This window comes from Siniperca chuatsi, linkage group LG1 (genome assembly GCF_020085105.1).
Source record: "Siniperca chuatsi isolate FFG_IHB_CAS linkage group LG1, ASM2008510v1, whole genome shotgun sequence".
NCBI lineage: Eukaryota > Metazoa > Chordata > Actinopteri > Centrarchiformes > Sinipercidae > Siniperca > Siniperca chuatsi.
The window spans coordinates 34,752,144-34,774,199 of NC_058042.1; the positions used below are offsets into that span (position 1 = coordinate 34,752,144).

General features: G+C 42.0%; 1 protein-coding gene across 3 annotated transcripts in view; it reads left to right on the forward strand.

The window, feature by feature from the left end:
* Positions 1 to 22,056, forward strand: part of adamts17 (ADAM metallopeptidase with thrombospondin type 1 motif, 17) — a 302,033-nt gene that overhangs the window by 122,809 nt on the left and 157,168 nt on the right. For all 3 annotated transcript variants that reach the window (XM_044189615.1, XM_044189625.1, XM_044189606.1), the window contains exon 7: positions 6,366 to 6,409. In XM_044189615.1, coding sequence (XP_044045550.1) covers positions 6,366 to 6,409 — 44 coding nt within the window. The remainder of the gene's footprint in view (positions 1 to 6,365; positions 6,410 to 22,056) is intronic.

The following is a 22,056-nucleotide window of genomic DNA, read 5'->3' on the forward strand; positions in this document are numbered from 1 at the left end:
GGCAAACCGTCCGGACGGCTCAGGAGGGGAAGCAGTTCTTCACCAACACCTTGTATGCGGTGCGGGTGGAGAGCTGTTGACCTTGACTGGGGATGTTGGACGGTGGAAGGAATACTTTGAGGATCTCCTCAATCCCGCTGTCACGTCTTCCGAAGAGGAAGCGGAGGCTGGGGACCGGAGGCGGACTCATCCATCACCCTGGCCGAAGTCACTGAGGTTGTTGGCAAGCTCCTTGGTGGCAAGGCTTCGGGGTGGATGAGATCCGTCCTGAGTATCTTAAGTCTCTGGATGTTGTGGGACTGTCTTGGCTGACACGTCTCTGCAACATCGCGTGGTGGTCTGGGACAGTGCCTCTGGACTGGCAGACCGGGGTGGTGGTCCCTCTGTATAAGAAGGGGACCGGAGGGTGTGTTCCAATCACAGAGGGATCACACTTCTCAGCCTCCCGGTAAGGTCTATTCCAGGGTACTGGAGAGGAGAATTCGTCCGATAGTCGAACCTCGGATTCAGGAGGAGCAGAGTGGTTTTCGTCCCGGTCGTGGAACACTGGACCAGCTCTATACTCTCCATCGGGTGCTCGAGGGTTCATGGGAGTTTGCCCAACCAGTCCACATGTGCTTTGTGGATCTGGAGAAGGCATTCGACCGTGTGCCCCGGGCGCTTTGTGGGGAGTGCTCTGGGAGTATGGGGTCCGGGGCCCTTTGCTAAGGGCTGTCCGGTCCCTGTATAACCGGAGCAGGAGCTGTGTTCGCATTGCCGGCAGTAAGTCAGACCTGTTCCCGGTGCATGTTGGACTCCGCCAGGGCTGCCCTTTGTCACCGGTTCTGTTCATAATTTATATGGACAGAATTTCTAGGCGCAGTCAGGGGGCGGAGGGTGTCCGGTTTGGGAACCACAGGATCTCATCTCTGCTGTTTGCAGATGATGTCGTTCTGATGGCTTCTTCAAACCAGGACCTGCAGCATGCACTGGGACGGTTTGCAGCCGAGTGTGAAGCAGCTGGGATGAGAATCAGCTCTTCCAAATCTGAGGCCATGGTTCTTGACCGAAAAAGGTGGTTTGCTCTCTTCGCGTGGGTGGGGAGTCCTTGCCCCAAGTGGAGGAGTTTAAGTATCTCGGGGTCTTGTTCACGAGTGAGGGACGGATGGAGCGTGAGATTGACAGGCGGATCGGTGCAGCGTCTGCAGTGATGCGGGCGCTGTATCGGACCGTTGTGGTAAAGAAGGAGCTGAGTCGAAAGACAAAGCTCTCGATTTATCGGTCAACCCACGCTCCTGCCCTCACCTATGGTCATGAGCTTTGGGTAGTGACCGAAAGGACAAGATCGCGGATACAAGCGGCCGAAATGGGCTTCCTCCGCCGAGTGGCTGGGCGCTCCCTTAGAGATAGGGTGAGGAGCTCAGTCACACGGGGGGAGCTCGGAGTAGAGCCGCTGCTCCTCCACGTCGAGAGGAGCCAGCTGAGGTGGCTAGGGCATCTGATCCGGATGCCTCCTGGACGCCTCCCTCGGGAGGTGTTCTGGGCATGTCCCACCGGGAGGCGGCCCCGGGGAAGACCCAGGACACGCTGGGGGGACTATGTCTCTCGGCTGGCCTGGGAACGCCTCGGGATCCCCCCGGAGGAGCTGGAGGAAGTGTCTGGGGCGAAGGAAGTCTGGGAGTCCCTGCTTAGACTGCTGCCCCCGCGACCCGGCCCCGGATAAGCGGAAGAAGATGGATGGATGGATGGATGGCATATCAATCTACATGCTAAATAATATTAAAGCATGAGGGAGATGCATTGAGTGATGGTAAATGATAAACGTACAGTATATTGCAATTATAATATTAAAGTGTGCAGGGCTCGCATTTAATATTGAGCACTAGAAAACACACAACATGCATGAATTGCCACATCGTTGGCAAGCATGACATGAAGATTTGAACGCTGGATCTTTGTATCCCCAGAAGTGGTGACTTACTGACTGTATCGTTGGGAAGACATGGGTTTCACATACCTTCTCCCAAGTTGAGGCAATGATAACGTATGCCAGACCGGGGTATTTTTGTCTGTTTAAACTTAAAACGCTTACAACAATCAAACTGAATATCTTGAAATTACTGCAAGATATTGAATATTACCACATACTCACCATTTGACTGATCTGAACACAATTTTAAACACTTCTAGAGAATGTCTATGTAGATTTTGGTAGCATTTGCATGAAGTGCTGAAAGCTGAATCGATTTTGAAAGCATTGCTAAAAATGCAGATATCTGAAATGAATTTGCCTGAAAAATCTGAAAGCTCAAATGTATTGCACTAGACTGCTCAAAAACTTTGAAGCTGAAATGTAAAACTGGTAGAATTTGGAGTTGACATAAATGTCCTTAGAGAGCATAACATTTTTTTCACACTTGAAATTGTGTTTGTAGCTGAAAGTATGCAGAATATAGCTTAATATTTTTAAAAAAGTATAAAAAGGTATCAAAGAAAAATACAAGCATAAATGTCCTTAAAGAGCTGTACATTTTGATAGTTGAATGGTTTCTGTAGCTGAAAGTATGCAGGAGTTGAAACGATGAAGAATAAAAAGAAAAATAATAAAGATTTGAAGAACAATAATAATAGTAATAATAAATAATGTTTTTGTAGAAAAACATATGTTGTGAATGCTTTCAGCAAAAAAACATGACGGAAGAATAATATAAATACAGAATGGTTTTTATGGAATGGGTATTGTTGATCTCAACAAGTATGTTGTGTCGCCTTTAAGGCTGCATACAGACCCCTGCGTGAAAAAAAGCTGTCCTCTCATTCATTTGAATGAAGCCAGTCCGTCAAGGCAGTGAGGGTGAAAATGCAGGGGGGCGCTGACAAAACAATGCAGGGTTGTGCATCAAAAAAGTTAAACCTTGCACAACTTTTGCTGCATCTGGCAAGATGCTGCATTGTCCAATCAAATACATGCAAGCGCACATTTTTGGTAGATAACTTTGTAATGTGAATGCAGTATTTCTACTGTTTACCTCGCAATTGTTATGACGAAAGATGAACAGTTGCCACCTTGATAACTTTCCAGAGTTGTAAAATCTATTACAAAGTATTACAAACTGTTCTGCAGTGTTTTGGTGTCTAATAAGCCTTTAAACACATTCATCTATTACTCCAACTAGACTTCCTGGATCGTATTTTATTGTCTCACAGGTACCTTAAACCAGGGGTTCTCTACCTTTTTAGATGTGGTGACCAGCAAGCGAGTGGGGGCTTCAACTTTTGAAATTATGTTTTGAAAAATGTCTGGAGGGGATCTTTTAAAGTAGACTAACTGGTACTACACAAGATGTCTCCTACTTAACAGAAAAGTCTATTCTCAGTGTATGTCACCTGGAGGCTTCAGTTTCATACTGGACCATGATTCCAAATTAGTTGTGATGTCATGAATTTTGCTGGTATGCCCATGTGTTAAACTGAGAATTAAGGTGAGTGCAAAGAAACTTTTCTCCTGTTACAGACTTGATTGAGGACCCAAACGCAAAAACACGGACCAGTGGAGTGTTGGTAAGAAAAGAGTTTTATTGCAAAGAGAGTTTTGGAAGTGGCTGATGGCTAGTAGAGGGAGTCCAGTAGCTGCAGGTGAAAAGGTCGTAGTGGAGGAATGTGGTCGGCGTGAACGAAGGAAGCATGGAGGACGGGTTGGCAAGCAGACTGATGAGCTGTTGGGTAGCAATCCTGGAGCGAGTGGAGTTAATACACAGGAAAATATACAAAGAAGTTAAACTTGCTAAACACAGTTTCTAAGGCCTGAGGTGTATCTACCACAGAGGTTGATTAACAATCTGGAGAGCCGGAGAAGATATACTGCAGGAGGTTGAGTTGATGGCAGGCAGGTGTGCAGACCGGGAGGAGTGATGAGCTGATTGCTGACAGGTGTGTGAGCAGACCAGAGCCAGGCGTCAGGGAGGAAAGCCATGCCAATACCCACAAACATACACACACAGGGGAATACTGAAACACAAGGAAATGGAAAAACACAATAGAACACAAGGGAAACTACAAGGGTAAAAATCTCTGCACATGCATCATTGTGCACAGTGGAGTGAACAACATCACAATGAGGTAACAATAAGAAAAACACATTTTTGACTGGAGACTGATTTTAACAAACAAATGCATTCAGTCAAGATAAGATATCAAAATAATATAAAAAAATCAATAAAGTAATTTAATTATAAGTTCATTCATTTAATTCTACTTCAAAGATTTGCTGATTCCTTTGTTAGCTCAGTGTTTTTGTTTTTGTTTTTTGACATTACACCTTCCATAATGAATGTGTCAGAACCACAGATAGCATCAGCGGAGAGAGTGATGGAGGTAGAGAGGGAAAGAGAGAGAGAGAAATAGAAAGCACACTAGTGTGGGCGAGCGAGGGAGAGTGTGCCGATACATGCTGATAAATGTGAAACTGAAACTCAAGTTTATTTAATGTGAAATTACACTCCCTACTCAATGAGTGGATGGATGATCGGTTTTTGTTTGATAACATCTTACCTACCTTAAACAACACACCCCCACCAATGAAGCCCCCTGTGTTATTTTAACACAGGTCTGTTTTCAGTCTGAATCCCTGCTATCTCTGTGTGTCATTTACATTTTATCTTTCAATGTAGCTGATGACTGTTGTTATTGACCTGTCTATGCTTTTTATGACATACAAATCACTATTTCATACTGTAGTTTACCCTTAGATACTGTTTTCCGTCACAGTATTTTTTGGCCTGGCCCAGTCATCCTCTCATAATTAGTCTCAATACCAAATTTTGAATCTTAAATCTATTTTGTATTCATAAATACCAGTCATTAATAAATGGGTGATCATATTGCATTATACTGAGAAGTGCTTCTAATGTTAAGTCTACCCTCATTGATATAAATCGTGACAGTAGCAGGAAACCTTGGATGTATGGTTCTTGTATGGGTATTTCCTGCACTTGTTTTACAGTCCTTTTTGTTGAGCAGAAGTTCTCCTTTATTTTTCCTTGTGTGGATTAACTGTGGGACTGCAGATTGAACAGGGCCAGATTCAGAATGCTGCATAACCCTTACAAATGCTGCTGTGCCTGGTGTGTGGGGAAGACGGCATCTTCTTTACATGAAAGCTTCCAAGCTGTTCTAAAAAGAGCCTGATCCAGTTCCAGTTGCTTTTGCCCTCCAGGTGGGGATCAGGTCACCACGTATTACAAAGGCATTGTCCTTTGGCATATCTTTGGACATAAATGTCTCCCTGGCTGCCTGCTCCTCCTCCTCCTCTTCATCTTCATTACAATGCAAGTTTTCTAAGTCATCCTCCTGTTCTGACACTTCCTCTTCTAACTCATTGCCTCTTTGCTAATCTTTGAATAAGAGATCAATGGCTTGCTTGACCAAATAGGTGAAATGGAAGGTACTTTTAAAGTCTTATGGCCCCCTTACATACTTTGTATGGATATGCTTGCAGGTACAGATGTGGGGACAGTGTTAAAGAACCCTGTGACCTCTTCTTCTTGTGTACACCACATATGATGATTTCTAGACACAGTTGTACTTTCTTACTTTTTCAAGATTCCCCTATGACACCTCAGAGGTCTACAGGAGCCTGTCTAGGTGGGAACCTTGGCAAATGTAGCAATATGGTGGTAACACAGGTGTTTCTGCCAATGTCGAGGTTCCCCATGAACTATCTCTTAATATTGGTGACATATGACCTGCAAGAGTCTATATATACAAAACCAGCTGTACAAAAATCTGAGCTTTGGAAATATTTTTGGAACATTTACGTGAAGGTTATCAATCAAAAAGTGATTCTAATTCTAATGGGTCCGGCATGGTTACTTTACCTCCACAAAACATTTGAACCATGAAAGTTCCTGTAACTGCAATGTTCTGGAATTTTTTAACAAATATTCCAAGAACAACAGCTTTTACTTAACATAACTATTATAGATGTCAAGAAAACTTTCAAGAAGAATTTTACCATTTTACAATTTTACCCACCCCAGCCACAGCTTGTTCACCCTGCTGCTGTCTGGCAAGCAATACAGAACTATCCGCCGTCCTCATCCTCCGCACTCCACCATAAATAAATGACATGGAACTTTCTGTTATGCTGGTTTTGCACATTACCATACCACTACTTTGTATAATATATGTAGGCTATATAGGTAATTGTATATATTGTTTTTATTTTTATTCTATTCTAATTTTAAATATTTGTATTTATTCTAGAGTGGGTGGATTCTATATGAATGATTGCCTAATTTTAATAAAATCAACGCTTTAAACTTGGTAGTTATAGTAAAATATGGTGAGAGATAGACTAAGTTAACTTGTTCTTGTTTCTCTTTCAGGACAGATTTCTGCGTTCATAAAGACGAACCCTGTGATACTGTGGGTGAGTACCACTATGTCTCTCACTCTCTCTCACACACAAAATGTGTGTGTGTGTGTCTCTGTATGAGTTATGAAATCATTTTAGAGCATGTGGTGACCTCAGTTTGCGATAAAAGTAGCACTTTACTCAAACTGTCTTCAGAAACTACTGAACTAAATACCATTACACTTGAACACAGTCTGTTTCTCTCTCACTTTCTGTCTTTCTCTCTCACTCACACAGACACAGACACACACATTTGCACTTTCTATACTTGACATAATGCATCCCCCCTAGCCCCTAACCCTACCTCCCTAACCTTAACCAACACAACTAAATGCCTTACACCAACACTGACCCTAAACTAGCTGTAACCCAAACCGTAGTCTAACCACAGACCTAAGGCCAACTCTTAACCCTCACCCCTTTGAAGAAGTGAGGACTGGACAAAATTTCCCACCTTATATAACTATCCTCACTCCCAAGGTTTAAAGCACAAATTGGTCCTCTTGGTCTTCGCAAAGATGGACATACACATAAGAGTACACACACACAGACGCACACACAGAGATCTTCCACAGTAAAACATTTCAGGCCCTATTTTAGTGGCAGCGCAACGACTAACGCAAGCAGCACTCCGACCATTTGGTATTTTCGTGACCTTGAAATGTGCTTTTCCTGCCTGTGTGGTTCTTTGGTGCCAAGCACAGAGTGCACGGTGCACAGGTGGGAGGTTAATTCAAATTAGGCAGTACAAAGAAAGTTGTTGGTCTTTTGGTGGGAACTTTGTCTTAGACTTTGTGTTGAGAATAGACGTCTCTGAACCACGTCTGTTTTTGGTGCAACGTCAATCTGCTGCCAGTCTGATGGTTTTATCCACAACAGCAAACAAAATACTCTGAGCAAATGCAAAGCAGTAACACAATAATGCTTAAAACGTAAATAAACAAGTTTGATTAAACAACTATCCAGCCAGTAGATGTGTTTAAAACGGCATCAAAAAATAAGGTTTAATGTAGTTAAAGCAGGAACATAAATCTGTCTGCATTTATCAGTCTTGGGGGAACCGGTGTTGGTCAAGGCATTGAAAACAGTCAGTATTGTAGCGTTATAACTACTTAAATTTGAATATTTGAACTTACATTGATCCTTGTCTCTGCTTTGAAGAAATATTCACAGACAAAAACTTGGTGATAAGTGAAACATTTATTTATAGTTAAATATCTATAACAAGTGAATAAAGTGAGTAAATGAGGTATTAATGATGGTTATATGGCATAAAACCACAATCAAATAAATGCAGTAAATGGGTCGTTTAAATGGCAATTTAGGTTATTATTCAGTTAGTCAATAGTGAAAAGGAGTATGTGATTTCAGATATCAGAGGGAACGATTGATTGCTTGATTATTAATTCAACTTCTCTAAGACCTAAGTTTAAGATTTAGCGTTCTATCCGACATCATACTCTTATCACAACAGCAGATTGAAGTTTTGCCTACTTTTGCAGTGTAGTTTCTGAACTGTCGTTCTGGCTCCAGTTTACTTCACGGCCTCCCAGCGAGGTGATGCCCACTGGAACACTGTGGTAGCGGAGCAGATCAGGTCAAACAGTGGTGTTTCTCTGGTGGTCCTTGGATGCCCACTGTCATGGAATGCTAAAGTCTTTGATGCAACTTCGGCTGCCGTAAGTATTAAGGCAGCCGGCAGGCAGGTGCTATGCATGATGAGTCTTGATCCGTAGACTGGTGGCTGGCATTGGATAGAAGCTCTGCTAAACTTCCTTTATATACTTATTTAGATAAACTATAAACTAAATTTATTTAATTTCATATTTTACGCGCAACCATCACATACTTCCTCATCACTATAGTCAATCCACCGTGATTCTAACATCGAATATTATGTAATGATGTTTTGCATAAAACATTTAAAAAGACATATGGTTTAAGCAGAAATCATATTTCTTACGTAGCATTCCTAACTACTTTAAGTATTAGAACAGAATTTCTAATACTGATAATAAGTGAGCAGAAGGCTAAACAACAGTTTAATCACACATTATAATAAGTCATATTCTTATATCATTTTGCATTCTTAATATTACAGAGACCCCGTCATCAGTGGTCACTAGATGGCAGTATGGTCACATGGTAAACAAGGTATTAAATTCATGAATGAATAATTCAGTTCTACATCGTACAGAAATCGTAGTTGGGCTATTCTACAAGAAAATATATGCTAAGTAATGTTAGCTAGATTACTGACTGATATGACATTTGATTTGACATTTTTTCACATTTGGTTTAGCAAAAGAGGATTCTTCCAAGTCATTTCTTCAGGAATGCATCCCAAGATTTATGTCACATCTGCTGAGATCCTTATCTTCTTTTCACCAGAGTGAGAGAAAGGGGCCGATTTGATCCTTGTGTGAGTGTGAAAGTTAATTTGATTGTCTTTATGGCATTTATTCAATCTTACAAGTAAGACTGCAGTCTTTGTTCTTTGGGGAAGGTAATTCATTGATTATTTGGTAGATTTTGTTTTTCCTTGTCGTTGTAGCCAGTTGAATTAGAATTAGTCTTGGCTATTCCCACCTCTGTTGTTAATCTCATTATCATAACAAGGCCTATAACTCCAAAGGGAGCCAGAGTGTCTTGTTACCAGGTCTGGAAGGTGTCGGAGTAACACTTTTACTTGTTGATGAGTGTTAAGTCAATTTATAAATCCAGGGAAAGTCAAGAAAGGATGTTTATTCAAATCCAGAGGAATTTTGCAAGCCCATAAACAGTTCCTCCCTTTTGGCCTTCTCAAACACTCACCTCCAGTCCTTGTGTCTGGATGATGAAATTTGAAGATAGAGGGACTGATCCCTATACCAGAATGCTGTATCTGCAGGATCCCACTGTGCTGGGCAGCCTTCTGGGAGGGTCAACAGGGTGATAACCTCTTGGTATCACTCGAACCTTATAGCCCCCCTTAGTGAGCATTCATAACAAAAATAGCACTGCTTTTAAAAAATGCATTGATGGCGGCGATTTTGTAATTCCGGAAAATGATCATGGTGACAACGATTTTATCCTCCGGTCGTGAGGTTAGCAGTAGGGTTACCCTGTTTGCGCACCAAAGTAATCTACCTGGAATGTCCACTTGTACATATTGAATTGACCAATGTTTCTAGATGTTTGAAAAAGGCTGTTTGCCTCTTTCTCATTGCCTGTAATCAAGATGTAACAATCTAAATAGCTTTCACAGTAGCATACTGATGGAGGGTGAGGGTAGATAGCTTGTGGTGGTGATTTTTGTTTGTTTTTCTCCACTTTGCATGTACTTATCTTTTTATTTGTTTATTTTTATATCTTGGTTATTAGCTATTTGTATAACCAAAAAATTATTTTGACATGCCATGTATATTTGTATGCACATCTGTCCACATCCATTTTCTGTAACACTTACACTGTTCAGGATCTCAGGGGACAGTCAAACTCAAAACAGTTTATTTCTTTGCATTCTTGCATGCTCCGTGATAAATTTGATGTAATATCTACTCAAACTAGGACGTAAAAAAGGAGGTCTACAATCTACAGCCAGCTGAAACAGCTGTGTCTTATTTGTCATGCTGCACACAGCCCATCTCAAACTGTCAGGATGATGTTTGTTGTCTCTTAAACCACTGGGGAAAAACAGTCTTGGATGAAATTCATCTCGGTATAGTTTTTCTGGCACTAGTTTATATTCCAATTCTGATGGATTGCTATGCTGGGGACTGTGAAAACATTTTTTGTTGAAGAAAACTTCACTCATGATTGATCCAAATTGAAGAAAATAACCTTTACTTAAGCTTCAGAAGAAAATAGTGATTATGGTGAGCATTTTCATGCAGCATGGAGGGAAGCACATGTACACACACACACACACACACACACACACACATTGTATCAGTACTTCTCTGCCGCCACAAAAAGACTATGTCAAGATAAAATAAACTATTAGATATTATACATTTTCTTCTACAGGACCAACAAGTCCTCCAAACCAAATGACAAAATACATTGTTTGTAACTGCCTTCCAAATCAATCCATATAAGTATTTTGCATTCTGATGCCTTCATCAGCAGGACATTGTTTTTCATTGTTTTCCAAAACTGTTTAGAATTGACTGTTACAAAAAATTCCTGATCTGACACTACTGTAGTTAAAGCTGGGTTAAACCATCCACGCCGACCTCCTCCCTATGAGGTTTTGTGTCTGTATATCAACGTCATGCTACATTCAGTCTTGCTGTCTTGCTGCAGACAGACAAGCGATACACATAGTTACACTTGAAGATGAACCTTCACCTCAGTCTGGGGTCCAGAACGCTCTAGAGCAGGTTTTCATCAAGGATGTCTCTGTACATTGCTGCATTCATCGTTCCCTCGATCCTGACCAGTCTCCCAGTTCCTGCCGCTGAAAAACACCCCCACAGCATGATGCTGCCACCACCATGCTTCACTGTAGGGATGGTATTGGCCAGGTGATGAGCGGTGCCTGGTGTCCTCCAGACATGACGCTTGCCATTAAGGCCAAAGAGTTCAGTCTTTGTTTCATCAGACCAGAGAATTTAGTTTCTCATGGTCTAAGAGTCCTTCAGGTGCCTTTGGCAAACTCCAGGCGGGCTGTCATGTGCCTTTTACTGAGGAGTGGCTTCTGTCTGGCCCCTCCACCACACAGGCCTGATTGGTGGAGTGCTGCAGAGAAGGTTGTTCTTCTGGAAGGTTCTCCTCTCTCCACAGAGAAACGCTGGAGCTCTGTCAGAGTGACCACCGGGTTCTTGGTCACCTCCCTGACTAAGGCCCTTCTCCACCGATCACTCAGTTTGGCCGGGCGGCCGGCTCTATGAAGAGTCCTGGTGGTTCCAAACTTCTTCCATTTACGGATGATGGAGGCCGCAGTGCTCACTGGGACCTTCAATGCTGCAGAAATGTTTGTAATAAATTTGCAAAGATTTCAAACACAATTCTTTCACGTTGTCATTATGGGGTGAATAGTTTCTGGATGCACTTTATGACTGATATTCTCACTTTCTTGATGAGTGTTCCTGGCAAGGTTGGTCTTCGGAGTGTGGCTGCAGACCAAATGCCCATTTCCTAAAAGCATCTTAAGGCTGAGACGATCTTAGTCCCATTGTAACTCCGTGGACTAAGATCATTTTAGCCTGAAGATGATTTTGGGAAATGAAGCCCAGTCTAGTAATGATTAATGTTGCAAATAATTATGTGATGCACACAAAGGGCATCTCTGCAGTAAAGTTGATCTAAACAATCTGAGGCAATAATCCTCTTAAACATCTCAACATATGCTTCCACACAAAATACATTATGTTCAACAGCACATTCAAGTAATTAACAACTGCAACAGCTTGCAGTAAGGGTTTTCATTGTCATTTGAACAAACAGTGAACACAGTGACTCATAGAAAGTTGAACAAAAAACATTTTATGGGATTAGATTTGTTTCATAATTGAACAAAATCTCCCAAGAATCAAACAAAAACATTTATTGAAAGTGAATAAAAATAATGTAAAACCAAAAAATTACCTCAAAGGCAAAATTCACACTAAAACTATACAAGACATTTGATTATAAAAGCCTACACCTTTCTTTAACCGAGCAGGATCACTCATCTGTTCAGTTTCACTGCTGAATCTTTTGGTTCAGTGGTCTGGATGAGCAACAAATGGTATGAAACTGAAAAATTCAGCAGTAAAAAATGGACAGCAAAAGATCGATCATGATCAGGGAAAGAAGAATTGAGAATTTCGTAATCAGGTGCTGTACACTTTTTATTTTAAGTTTTGTCTTTGGGCAAATTTTTTTGGTTTAAAATTATTTATTATTATTCACTTCCATTAAATGTATTTAGTTTGATTCTTTGGAGATTTTGTTCAATTATGAAACTAATCTAATCCCATAACATTGGTATGTTGGAACAGATTTAATGGTACTGAAGTGGGTTGTCATTTCAGGAAAGTTTAGCGAGAACCTCAAGCTTGTGTTTTTGGCATTTGAACAAACGACTAATGCTGTCATTTTCCTTGGGGGACATATGATGATTTTGGTATCTATTGTATGTTCTCAAACAGAACTAGTTTCGACAACGTGTTATCTGATCATGTTGGAAAACAAGTCTTTATATCACTTCCGAATGGCCACACTTGAAGGTGGAGCCGCCATAGAGAGAGATGGGATATATTGTAGATATGGGGATTATGGGGGCACCCCAGTAGCTCACCTGGTAGAGTGTATTCCACATGTGTGGGCTGTGGCTCTTTGCTGCATGTCATCCTCTCTCCCCCGTCTATCTTCTGCACTATCAAATAAAGGCAAAAAAGCCCAAAAGAAATGAATAAAAAAGATATGAGGATAACGTTGCACATTTTCAGACAGTCTCTCCTGGAAGGCATTCATAGTGTTGAGCTTAGTTGTTCACATGAAAAGATGTAGTTTGGTGAAAAATGAAAAAGGAGAGCTTGGGAGAGAACTTCAAACCCTGGCTCCTTTCTCACCTCCACACAGCTGCAGTGATGTGGGTTTGTCGGTTTTGAAAATTTACACAAATTGTCAGACATAGCCCTCCTAATCTGACATCAGAAAGGAGTGGAGGGAGGGGGGTTAAAACTATTCAACCATCCAACATACACTTTTGAAGGAGCATACTTGCGCTTTCATACCAGCATTTACTACATTTCATTGCAGTGGAATCCCTACAAAGTAAATTCACTCAGTGCTTTCATGTAGAGGTCGACTTTGGTAAACTTTCACACATGACTGAACATAATCACAAACTGTCTTGACAATGTTGACCTTTGAGGGAACGGAGGAAGGGAGAGTCCAAAATGGAGAAAGCTATCATATTAGCTGTATTGCACCATCTGATTTCATATAATTTGGTATAAACTGCTCCACAAATGAGATGCATGTTTGTCACTTTGGAGACAGGAGTCAATGGTACAATTAAGTTTCCTTGAATTAACTGTGTTATCTTGTCTGGTTAGCAACCAAGAGACACATCACAAAACATCCATCATCACCTATTTTTAAACTTCTGCATGTGTGTAGGATCCTTGTAATGTAAATTTTGGTGTTCAAACTTCAATAAGACAGAGGGAATAGTTCATTGGCTTTATAAGTGACGTGTAGAAGAGAGGAGATCTTTGTGATTTTCATTGCCATGAATTTTCTTTAATAAAGCTTATAATTAGGGCTGGCTTGGGTGAGTCCTGAACCATCCCTTAGTTATGCTGTTATAGGCCTAGACTGCCGGGACACTTCACATGATGCTCCTCTTTCCTCTCTCCTTCTCTCCTTCTGCAATTTTATTCCATTACTGCATGTTACTAACTCAACATCTTCTCTCTCCCGTAGTTCTGTGCTTTCTCGTTTCTCTCCTTCTGTCGCTTTCAGCAGGTATTTCTGCCTCCGGAGCTGCAGAGTCTGGATCTGTGGTTGTGGGCCGCCTGCTACCCCCGTGTTCCTGCTCGACAACTGCTACTACAGTTGTTGTTATTGGCTCTGTTACTGATGCTGACATTATTCTTCCTATAGCTGTCATTCCTATTATTACTAATTTATTAATATTAACACTATAATTACTATTCTACTATATATATAAAAAAATAATTCTATGTGGTCTTTGCATTGTGCCTCCCTAACCCTATCCCCTTCCCCCAACTCTCTCTCTCTCTCTCTCTCAAAACCACAAAACACAATTTCCTAAAGTTTCAGAGTCAAAAACATTTTGACCAAATCCAAAACATAAATGGAAATGTATCATGAAATGGAAAAAGGTGATTTTGGAATAAACCCACTTGTCATCAAGGATGTTCTGCATAGGAACATCTAAAACTTTGAATGAATAAAAATGTTCCATACCAAAACAAAACTGAATTTGAAATCATAGTAGGAGGAGACTTCAATACAATCCTTGACCCAAACCTAGACAGATCAAACACTGGAAACAGTTACAGAACATGGAACTCGTCTGACACTGTAAAACTGTATTTTGCGATTGTTGGTGATCAAAGAACCCATCATATAGAGAATGCTCCTTTCACTCACCCTCCCACAAAAGTTATTCCTGAATCGACTACCTCCTAGGTAGTAATTTTGTTATATCCCAATTCAATTACTCCGAAATTCATCCGATTATAATTTCAGACCATGGACCAGTCAGCTTCGATCTAGTGCATGAAACAGACCCAATCCCTTTAATTTTTATACTTATATCCACTCTATCAATTTATCTTGCCTGTATTATAGTGTATTATATTTTGTTTGCTCTATTTCTGTGTGCACTGATGTGATAGTGAGCAGCTGTAACAAAAAAGTTTCCCTTTGGGGATCAATAAAGTATTTCTGATTCTGATTCAAGTAGGTGGCAGTGTCACTCTGAACAAAGATTTCAAAAATTTATTTTCTAGTGAGTAGACATCCTTCATTGAATTGAATGACAGGAAATATACCACCACACACAAATACCATGCTCCTTTCGGTTCTGCTCAAACATATCAAAGACCCGACACTCACCTCCAGCTACAGACAAATAAGCCTAATCAACTTCAATCTTAAAATAATCAGCAAAGCACTAGCCAACAGGTTGGACTCAGTCATATCCCATTTAATCCTAGACCAAACAGGTGTTATAAAGGGCAGACATTAACCACCAACATGCACTGTGTATTCAGGGTTATCAACATATCCTAAAGAAACCATTTAACACCGTTATTACATCACTGGATGGTGAAAAGGCTTTTGATGATGTTAATTGGACATACCTTTTTATCACTCTTGAGAGATTTGATTTTTGGAGAGGTGTTCAGTCTATGGATCAAAACACTCCAATCACCTTCTGCATCTGTTATCACCAATAGTCACAATTCCCAACATTTTACACTCCAGCGGGGACTAGACAAGGATTTCCACTGACCATGGAGGTCTAGCTGCCCCAAATTCTTTGATTCTACCACCCCACAACCCATCTTCAATACATAACAAAATCCTGATAATTTATTCCCCATAATGATCCCATACCTGCAAAAGGAAGAGACACAGACTGACTGTTTTCTTCACAGAGCGCAAGACCACCCCTGAGCCTTTCTCTCCCCACCGACATCGACCACTGCTTCCCTTTGCTTCCACTCAAAGGAACAGTTTTGCCATTGGAGCCACCATAGTGTGGACCCTGCTCCGTCAGTATCCAAGCTTGAGAGGACTTCCCTGGATAGACCAAACAGACTGATGCGTACAATCATTAACCAAAAGTGATTTTCAATTAAGAGGTTTGTGTCTGGGCAGAGATAGATTTTATAACTGTGTGGGTTATTTCATCTAAGCTTCATTGTTGTAAATTGTGCTTTGCTTATTTTGGAGAGTAACGGACTGTCGTACCGTAATTGCTGTGTGTTTTTCTTTGTGTTTAACACATTCCATTTGTATCAGTACCAAGCCATTTAACTGTGTAAGCTTTAGCCACCGTGGAAGCTAATAACTCTGCTTTATCAGACCAAAGTCCAGTAACACAGCTGGTTTGCTGCCAGGTTACTGTGTGATAAAGGGACAGGTTTTTTGTGCCTTACTCTGTGTGCTTTCCTTTCTCTTTCCTCTCCACTAACCCACACACCTTTACACGTACATTTACACACTTACACACTTCTCAAACAACCCAGATAGCATGAGAGCATATCTAAGCTGCCCACTATCTTGAGGACAATTAGAGCTTGTCCTACCTTTCGGCTCTTTCCCTTTGTTTGAATTTTGCAGGTCTGCCCGCCATTTTGGCTCTGTGCGTGACAAAGACCCATGTGGACACGCCAGCCATCTTCCTCGCACCCCCTTTTGTCCCCAGATCCGCCAAAGGGACCCAACACTGACACCCTGTCACCCTGTCAGCATGACTAGACCAGGGGGACGCTTCCCCAACCAAGGTGTATCAGCATCCCCGCCCTACTTGATTCCGGTTCCGAAATCAGCCTGATGTGTGTCAGCACTTTTGCAGAGATGGCTAGGGCCATGCTCACCCTTGGGAAGCCGTTACAAGTCGAGACCCATCACAAAGCGCACGTGGGTTGACATCACCCCCCAGGAGATGACAATGGTGCATCCCATCTACATCTGCATCCTGGACACAGATCCCCTGCTCATCGGTCAGGACCTCTTGGACCGACTGGCCCCACTCATTGACTGCCACGAGGGACACATTTGGGCTCAGGTCGAATCCCCCAAACCTCTTTGCTCCACAGGCAGTCAGGTAACCTTAGACAGACAAGTTGTCATCATCCAGGAATCCAAAGGACCCTACCGATGATCATGTCTTTTCCAGCACCTGACCCTGATACTGATCTTTCTCGGGCACTTGTGAGTGTGCCGCAACCACAAACTGAAAGTCTGAACCCCTTTCACCACCACGAGTCCTTCCTGTGCTTCCTGTGTGAAACTAAAACTCAGACTTGTAAAGCCCTTGAGTGGTTGGTGGAGTACAGCTCAACAGTGTCACCACTCCAAATGCGTTCTTGGCTATCTGGTCCGAAAAGTCAGCTGTCAGCCAAGAATGGTACAACAAGATCTGCCAACACACACTTCTCCTGCTTTCACACTGCAAAGCCATCACCTTCTTTCCACAGAGTCACCACAGACCCTCCTTAAGGCAGTCGGAGTGTGTGCCCTCTTGGTACAGATCGGGAGGAAACAGGTCACATACTTCGTCAGCGTAGTCCCTCAGCTCCGGCCCCCATTCTTCTTAGGAGCGGACCTTTATGTTAGGCTCAGCGCCCAGCTGGACACTGTCAATCAAGTTCTGTAGGCCCAAGCAAGCACTGAAGTCTCTGTTCTGACTACTGAACCAGAGCACATGAAATCTGGGCAAACCATTCCCCAGGTATGTCAGGTTGCTAGTGAGGCCGATGTGATTATACTCGCGTCGACAGCAGGTGCCACCATCCACCTCGTAATCCTTAAAGGACAGAAGATGCCTGGAGCACAAGCGTTCTTCCAACCCCCGCCCCGCTTCTGATAACTCAGCCTGACAGTCTGTGGTATGCCCTTGCTTGAGTTGAACCTTCATTCAGCACACTAACCCACACACCTTTACACGTACATTTAGATCTTGGGATCTAAATTAGACAATTAGATCTTGTCCTCCCTTTCGGCTCTGTGCCTTTTATTGGAGTTTGGCTAAAGAAACAGTGGACCTGGATGCAACCACCACACTGGTGGCTGTCCCAGTACATCCAGACCCTGCATGGGTTCGAACAGGACCCAAGGTCCCTGTTCTGCGTTCCACACCCAATTGGACCTTCTGCTGGTCTCAGCAGTCCAGGACTGAGGTGATTCGTGGTGCTGAGAGAGACTCGGTAGGGGCTGGACCTCAACATCACCTAGCTCGCTCAAACTGCTACACCATTCTGTCTGATGAGGCTCCAGTCCACCCAGGAGATGCCTCCGCGGTCCCTCTACCATCTGACCTGGACTCCTCTCTGGCTATAGCTGGCACTGCTGTCTCCTCTCCACCTGTTCGCTGGCATTGATCGGGTGGCTGGTCCATCCATCTTGGGACAGCCGAACAATCGAAGGGGTAGCTCTCCTTCCACCTGCTGCAGGATGCTGAGGGAGGACGTGATCAGACGGTCTGGAGGTCTACCTCGCCAGGAGCCAGCAGAGGACCATTCTTCCAAGATGGACCCCATCTCCTCACTGCAACACTCCCCTGTCCAGTCCGCTCTTCCACAGTTGGTGAGGTCGCCGCATTCTGTGGTCACTGAACATGCACTGTTTTGTCCTGTCAGCACTCCGTCTCCATCCTTTCGTCTACTCTCCTACTACACTGATAGTCAGCGATTCCATAATCAGGAGTGTTTGTTTCTTCAAAGCAGTCTCCCTGGTGCCATGGCCCCTTTCATCCTGGAAAAGGATTTATTGCCTTCACTCCCGCCCTCCATTAAAATTATTATTGTTCATGTAAGCTGACAAAAATTTTAACCAAGATTTTAACCACCTTTCTAACCTTCTAAAACAGTGTGGCAAATCTGTTTTTATCTCAGGTCCCATTCCCACATTGTGCCGCGGTGCTGGTCACTTCAGCAGAGTCCTTAGCCTTCACAACTGGCTTCCGTTTGCTTGTAGGGCTCACGATGTGGGTTTCATTGACAATTTTAATCTATTTTGGGATAAAATTTCTCTCTTTAAGAAAGATGGAATTCACCCAAGCAAACTAGGCTCACGAATGCTAGCCGCTAACATACAGAACACGGTGCAGTCCTCTCCATGTGACTGACTGTTTACACTCCACACACACACCCTGGAATCTCCCTCTCCTTTTCTGGTTTCATCTCAGGCCACTGTTTCCAGCGCTAGTCACCCCCTACTGTCCTGCCATGGCATTAACACCTTTACTGGTTCATCTCCCTATTCAGACAGTTGTCACAGATAGGGCTCCCCGTCCACATTGCACTTTTAAAAAGGGTTAACAACAATCTTCTTTACATAAAATGCACCGCTGTCCCATTACCAGTCACTATGTGTAAACTGGCCCTCTTAAATTTGAGGACTCTCTCAAAAAAGACTATCTCCTCCACCCTCCTAGATTTCCTGTTCCTCACTGAGACTTGAGACTGGAGTCTGGTGAATATAGCCAGCTTTTATAATTATGTCCCCCAGATTATGACTTTTTCCACTTACCCAGGCTTAGTGGTCGTGGAGGAGGTATCACAGTAATTTTTTTAAAAATGCCACTGGTGCACTTCCATTGGAACTAATGTTTACACCAGTTTTGAGGTTTTTATGTTTAAAAGAGGTGGTACAAATCCCGTCTTGTGTATAAGTGTATATCGCCCACCCAAACAGAATTCCATCTTCCTAACTGAGTTCTCTGATTTTATCAGCAGTTGTTCTAAATTTTGACAATTTTAATCTCTGGGGATTTTAATTTTCATGGGGACATTCAATCCAATGCCAGCGCTGCTGAATTTCTTGGAACTATGCGCTCTTTTAACTTCAGCATGTTGCCAGCCCAACTCACAATCGTGGCCATACTTCAGACCTAGTATTTACGCTTGGTCTGACCATTGCCTCTCTTGATGTGGAGGATTTGGGTGTCTCAGACAATCAGTGTATCAGGTTCTCCACCTTATTTCACATCATCCCCAATACTCAATTACCTGTTCGTTACTCCCTCTCTATAAATAAATCTACTAAGTAAGTAAGTAAGCAAGTCATTTCTCAGATGCCTACAGAGCCTCCTCTCCAATCTGTATTAAGGCCCAACCCCTTCAGCTGAACACCAATTAATCACAAAGTTTAATTTAATCTGTGGAGACATTTTGGCCTCTGTTGCCCCTCTGACAGTCAGAAAACCTAGTGCCAAATCTCAGCCATGGCTGAATAGTGACAGCCGCGTTCTTAGGCAACTATGTCACAAGGCAGAATATAAATGGAAAAAAGATAGCTGCAACCTGTCTGGCAAATTATCAGCAATCTGTCAAAGCTTCAAGAGCGAAATATTGTCTCATTTAGACAACAATAACATGGAAAAATTCCAATCAGGCTTCAGGGCTCATCACAGCACAGCATATGTCCTTCTCAAAGTCTCACTGTTGTCTTTAGACTGTGGTAAATATGCCATTTTAATTCCTTTAGGCCTCAACACGGCTTTTGACACGGTTGATCATTGTATTTTTATTAAAAATACTTTCAATTACTTCACTTTGATTGTATAAACTTTCCAATGTTGAACTGTTCTATTTGGCAAACACCAACCATCTGGCATATACAGTAAGAAGAATAAAATAATCAGTAGTATTGGAAAATACCATTTAAGCCAGGTCTGGTGTTCTGTGTCAGATGTTTTCTGAGCTGTCTCTTCAATAGCACGACAGGTGTTGAGGGATTTTCTTTCATCCGCAGGAATGACTAGAGAGGCAGCTTTAGTTTACTCTCTAACCAGACCTCCTTTTTCATTAGGTCAGCAGAAACACTATAGCTGGACTAATTTGTGCTAAAGATTTTTGTTGATGAAGGAAGCTGGTAGTCAAAATGTGAACCATTATTCTGTTAATTAAAATCCATAGATAAATTACATTTTTGGCATGTAAACTTGACCATTTAATACAATAAGATGTTTTTACAACCAGTGTCACTGATTTCTCTGCTTATTTCAGTATCATTAAAACACAGAGTGAAATCCAAGAATGGATATCTATTACTAGTTAAACAAAAATTCAATTCTCACCTGAACTGTGCTGAAAAAATAAGATATCCTATGGAATGGCAGATTATTTCCTCCCTAGTTTATAAGAAGCTAATTTTAAAACACTGGCGAAAAAACAGAAGCCCCTGTTGTAACGTGACGTCAGATTTCTCCTCAGCCTGTTGGTTAGGCTGCCTTCATATAACTGATTTCATGACCAAAGGAGTGTGTTGTCTGTTACATCCTGTTGGCAATAACATGGCTCTCATCTTTCATAATATTTGGTAAAAAATGCCTCAGAAACTTTAAGCCTTGTCAAACTGCTCTTCACTTATATCTGTGACCAACAAGTCCTCCAAATGAATTGACAAAAATAGTTGTTTGTAACTGCCCTACAGAATGACAGAGAAGTGTTTTCTGACACCCCTATTGGCATTACAAAACACTAATGTATCCGTTTTATAATCTGCCTACGCTTTGACACAACTTGGTTAGGGAAAGATTATGGTTTGGGATAAAATCAGTCCTTAGTCAAGGTTAAATAAACATCTTGGTTTGGATTCAAACTACTTCATTAAGGTTAGGGGACCTTTATCCTAATGGTTACAGTAATAACCACTTGGTTAAGTTTAGGGAATAATAGTGGCCATGGTTAAAAGAAACCAGAGTTAAAGTCCAATGTTTTGTTGAACCATCCATCCACCCAGACCTCCTCCCTCTGTGGACTTTGTGACACTATAATAACATCACCCGATTTCCTCCTTTGCTCCCAACAGACTAGAGTCAGAATTCCTGTGGCCACTAGAGATCTTTGTCACCCTCATTTATATCAATGAAGGTAGGCCAAATAACAGAATTACCTCTCTGTATAATGCAAAACAGTTCAGGAGCACCGCACACTACATCCTCCAAAATGACCATACCAAAACTGAACACAATAAATCTACCTTCATTTAGGTAGGCTTTATTGCAGGACTGGATTAGACTGCTTTAGTTTTAACTAGCTCTGCCTAACAAACTGGCAACTGAGTGTATATTGTTTTGGGGCATTTGCTGAAATTACTGATTTGGGATAGCATTCTCCTGTGATAGCAGCTTTGTGTGTCACTTGGTCTAATTCTTTTTAACATTTCATCTTGGAATTTTCATTATTTATCTTTCTCTGGTGCGTGTGGTAAAGCAGTGGTAATGTGTCACAGATGGCTCTATATAGGGAGAACACTGACATGCATGCCTGATGAAGGCCATGAGACAAAACATAGCTTTGAATAAGTTAAATGTAATGTTGACAGCTGTTAAAGTTGTTCAGAAATAATTTTTCATTTGGAGACTTTACACAATCCCCAAATCTATCCAGTCATACAGTATTTGGTATCTTTGGAAAATAGAATCTCAAAGTTTTGTGGGTTTGAAAAAAGCTTTCCTCTCTAATGTACATTTGTAATGATGT